The sequence below is a fragment of the Benincasa hispida genome, unplaced genomic scaffold, assembly GCF_009727055.1.
Source record: "Benincasa hispida cultivar B227 unplaced genomic scaffold, ASM972705v1 Contig330, whole genome shotgun sequence".
In the NCBI taxonomy this organism is placed as follows: Eukaryota; Viridiplantae; Streptophyta; class Magnoliopsida; order Cucurbitales; family Cucurbitaceae; genus Benincasa; species Benincasa hispida.
This window is the reverse complement of record NW_024064801.1, coordinates 2-3047: the sequence shown is the minus strand read 5'-3', so window position 1 is coordinate 3047 and position 3046 is coordinate 2. Positions and strand designations below refer to the sequence as shown.

The following is a 3046-nucleotide window of genomic DNA, read 5'->3' as shown; positions in this document are numbered from 1 at the left end:
AACCAAAATTAATAAAATAAAATTTATTTAATTTTAAATTAGTCCTATTAAACAAGTTTTTAATCTACAAATTAAACTTATTCAAGGCAAAAGAAATATATGTATGATATTCAATTTAATATTAGTACATACAAATTATGTATATATTTCTTTTTTCTTTTTAGTGATGATAAATTTGAACTAATATAAAATCTACACGGATTAAATACAAGAACATATTTCCTTAACTCAAGGTTCATGTATAAATCTACATTTTATTTTTATCCTTCCTAACTTTCATTCCAAATACATATTACTTAAAACCAGAATTTCCAAGTCTTTGCTTCATACACAGTTTTCTTAAAATATATATTATATATCAATCTTGAGGTCAGAGGTTCGGTTTTCTCATCCAATATATAGTATAACAATTTTTTGATATTTACCACTCGTAAGAGACTAAATTAAAAATATTTATATATATATATTTCAAATGGTAGAGATTGAGTTTGAAACAAATACATTACATAAACAATTATAGTTTGGTCCAAACCTTTTTAACTAATCTATAATATTCGGGGTAAAATTTATATCACTGTTTGGTATTGGTAATTCTTATAAAAAGTTCAAATTTAGGAGTAAAATGTATGATTTTTATTCCTTACAAAGTAATAAATTGCAAATGAAAAGAGAACCTTACACCTTAAAATTCTTATTAAAATCAATTCAATTTGCTGAAGGAATTCCTTGATATGGATCGCTGAATGTTGCAATATTTCCAGGCCTTGAAAATACGATCTGTCAAAGGAAAGAAGGGAATGTTTAAGGTTGGATTAGACACAATCTAATTTAAGATTTAATTTAAGTTCAGTAGATTAATTAATTTTAAAAGATATTCGATACTTTAAAAGGCCACTAGACACCAAATTAAAAATTCAGAAAAATGAGATTAAACTTATGATTTAACCTAATAAATATTTTTCCCTATTTTTTAATTTATAAATTACATTCACGAAGATAATAATTGAGATTTTGATATTTTATCTCTTCATTAAACCGACACCATATACTTACTTGATAATCTCCAATAGTGTGTGATTTAAAACCAGCGGAACAATAATCAAAATAGTATATCCAAGTGCGTATGAAACTTTCATCAAATCCGAGCTCGAGTATCTTGCTGAAACATAAAATTTTCATTGCAATGCATTTATAGCAAGCATATGTTTAATAGCTTTCTTCCAAAATGTGACATGAACAAATGATAAAGATTCTTTACCTCTTATTATTTATGAAATTCTTTCTCCAACACCTCAATGTTTGATAGTAATGAATTCCAATATTCTCTAAATGTTCCACACTACAAATAAGAAAGTAATTCATTTAATTAGTTCTTTTTAAACAAGAAGGGAAAAAAGTAAATTAAAATTACCATAAAGAAATCTTAAAAAGATTTAGTGGAGTTTATTAACCAAAGTCTTGATGCTGCAACCATGGCTGTTGTTACTCTATTTAATGATGGAAGGCATCCACCTGGAAATATTTCCTTCATAAAATCAGGACTTAGACGATGTTCGTCATAACGTTGATCCGGTATTGATATGAACTAATGAAATAATCAAATTAAGACATTATTAGTTAACTTTGCATTTATTGTGTAAATACAATAATAAAATTTTCTTTTTTATCAAAGTAAATATAGTTAATTCGACGGTAATTGACATACACTTCTTATTATTTATTGTTTTTTTAAAAAAAAAAAAAAAACTATTTTTTCTTATATAGAAATTAAATAAAATTTTTGTAACCTGCAGAACAAAAAGACCATTTTCTGCTAACACTGATTCACAAGAACCAAAAAAATCTTCCATGAACTCGTGGCCAACAGCTTCTATCATCTCACTGGAATACAAAAATAATAATAATTAATTTATATAAAATTAGTACGTTCATATGCGATTATATCACAATTTTCTCAATTTCTCAAGTTGTCGAGCTCATTAAGAAAAAATTGAGGAAAAAATATACCATGATATAATCCTATCATATTTCTTCATTTTCGATAATTGTCGATAGTCACAAAGAAGAAAATTGATCTGATCCTGCAAAATTAAACCAGAAATGAAGCATGGAAAGAACTAATTGAAGTGATAATATGTTTCTTTTTTTAAAAAAAAATAAAATAAAATAAACTTCTCCTTCTTTGTAATAATAAGCTAAAAAATAATTGAAAAAATAAAACAAATTCACAAAGAAAAAAATACCAGAAAAGACATGAACTACCTAAAGAAAATTCATTGGATGGAATTTTCTTCAATCATACGAAATTCTCTTTTCAATCTCAATTACGAAATAATAAAATAATAAAAAGAAACTCTCTGAACGTCGTACCACTAACATAAATTAGAGTTAATACATAAATTTTAGAAACGGTTGATTAATACCTGAAGGTCAATATCTTTTACTTTCTTCTGTGCATATTCTAATTGTTGTTCAGACAAAGTAATGCCAGTATAATGACAACCAGTTTGCTTCACAATTTCAATAGCTAAGCTTCCCCAACCGCATCCAATTTCTAGAACATGATGCTTCTTGTCAATTCTTGCCTAACATTAATTAAGATATATATAGAATATAGAATTAATAATGAAAATAAAACTAATTAAACTGCTCATTAATAAATTATGCAATAATTAAAATTGGCAGTAGAATAGAACTCACCTTTTCAATAAGAAGAGATATTTTTCTCAACTGTGCAACTTTGAGATCTTCGTCTTTTGTCTATTAACAAAAACGAGATAAGAAAACAAAACGAACACCCATTTGTAACTTTTTTATTCTTGTTTCTTGTTTCTTTCTTTATCTATCTTAATTTTTTTTCAATAACCTTTTTTCTTTTTTTATAGTTTTAAAATTAATTATTGAAAAAAATTAGTTATATTTATTTCTAGGTATGTAATATAAATTTTTAAAGTAAAAAATGATAAAATGAGAAGCTTGATTTCATTGATACAAAAATTATCTTCACAAGTTTGAAAACATTTATAAAAATTGAAAAAAAAAAAAA

General features: G+C 25.0%; 1 protein-coding gene across 1 annotated transcript; it reads right to left on the bottom strand.

Moving 5' to 3' along the window:
* Positions 1–443: 443 nt before the first annotated feature.
* Positions 444–2760, bottom strand: LOC120069365 (tuberculostearic acid methyltransferase UfaA1-like; the record flags this gene model as incomplete). Its single annotated transcript, XM_039021110.1, has 8 exons — positions 444–777; positions 1054–1159; positions 1259–1339; positions 1452–1585; positions 1788–1881; positions 2008–2081; positions 2424–2585; positions 2701–2760. Coding segments are annotated over 8 exons (783 nt in total), but the record flags the coding sequence as incomplete, so codon positions are not given.
* Between the last annotated feature and the right edge of the window lie 286 nt (positions 2761–3046).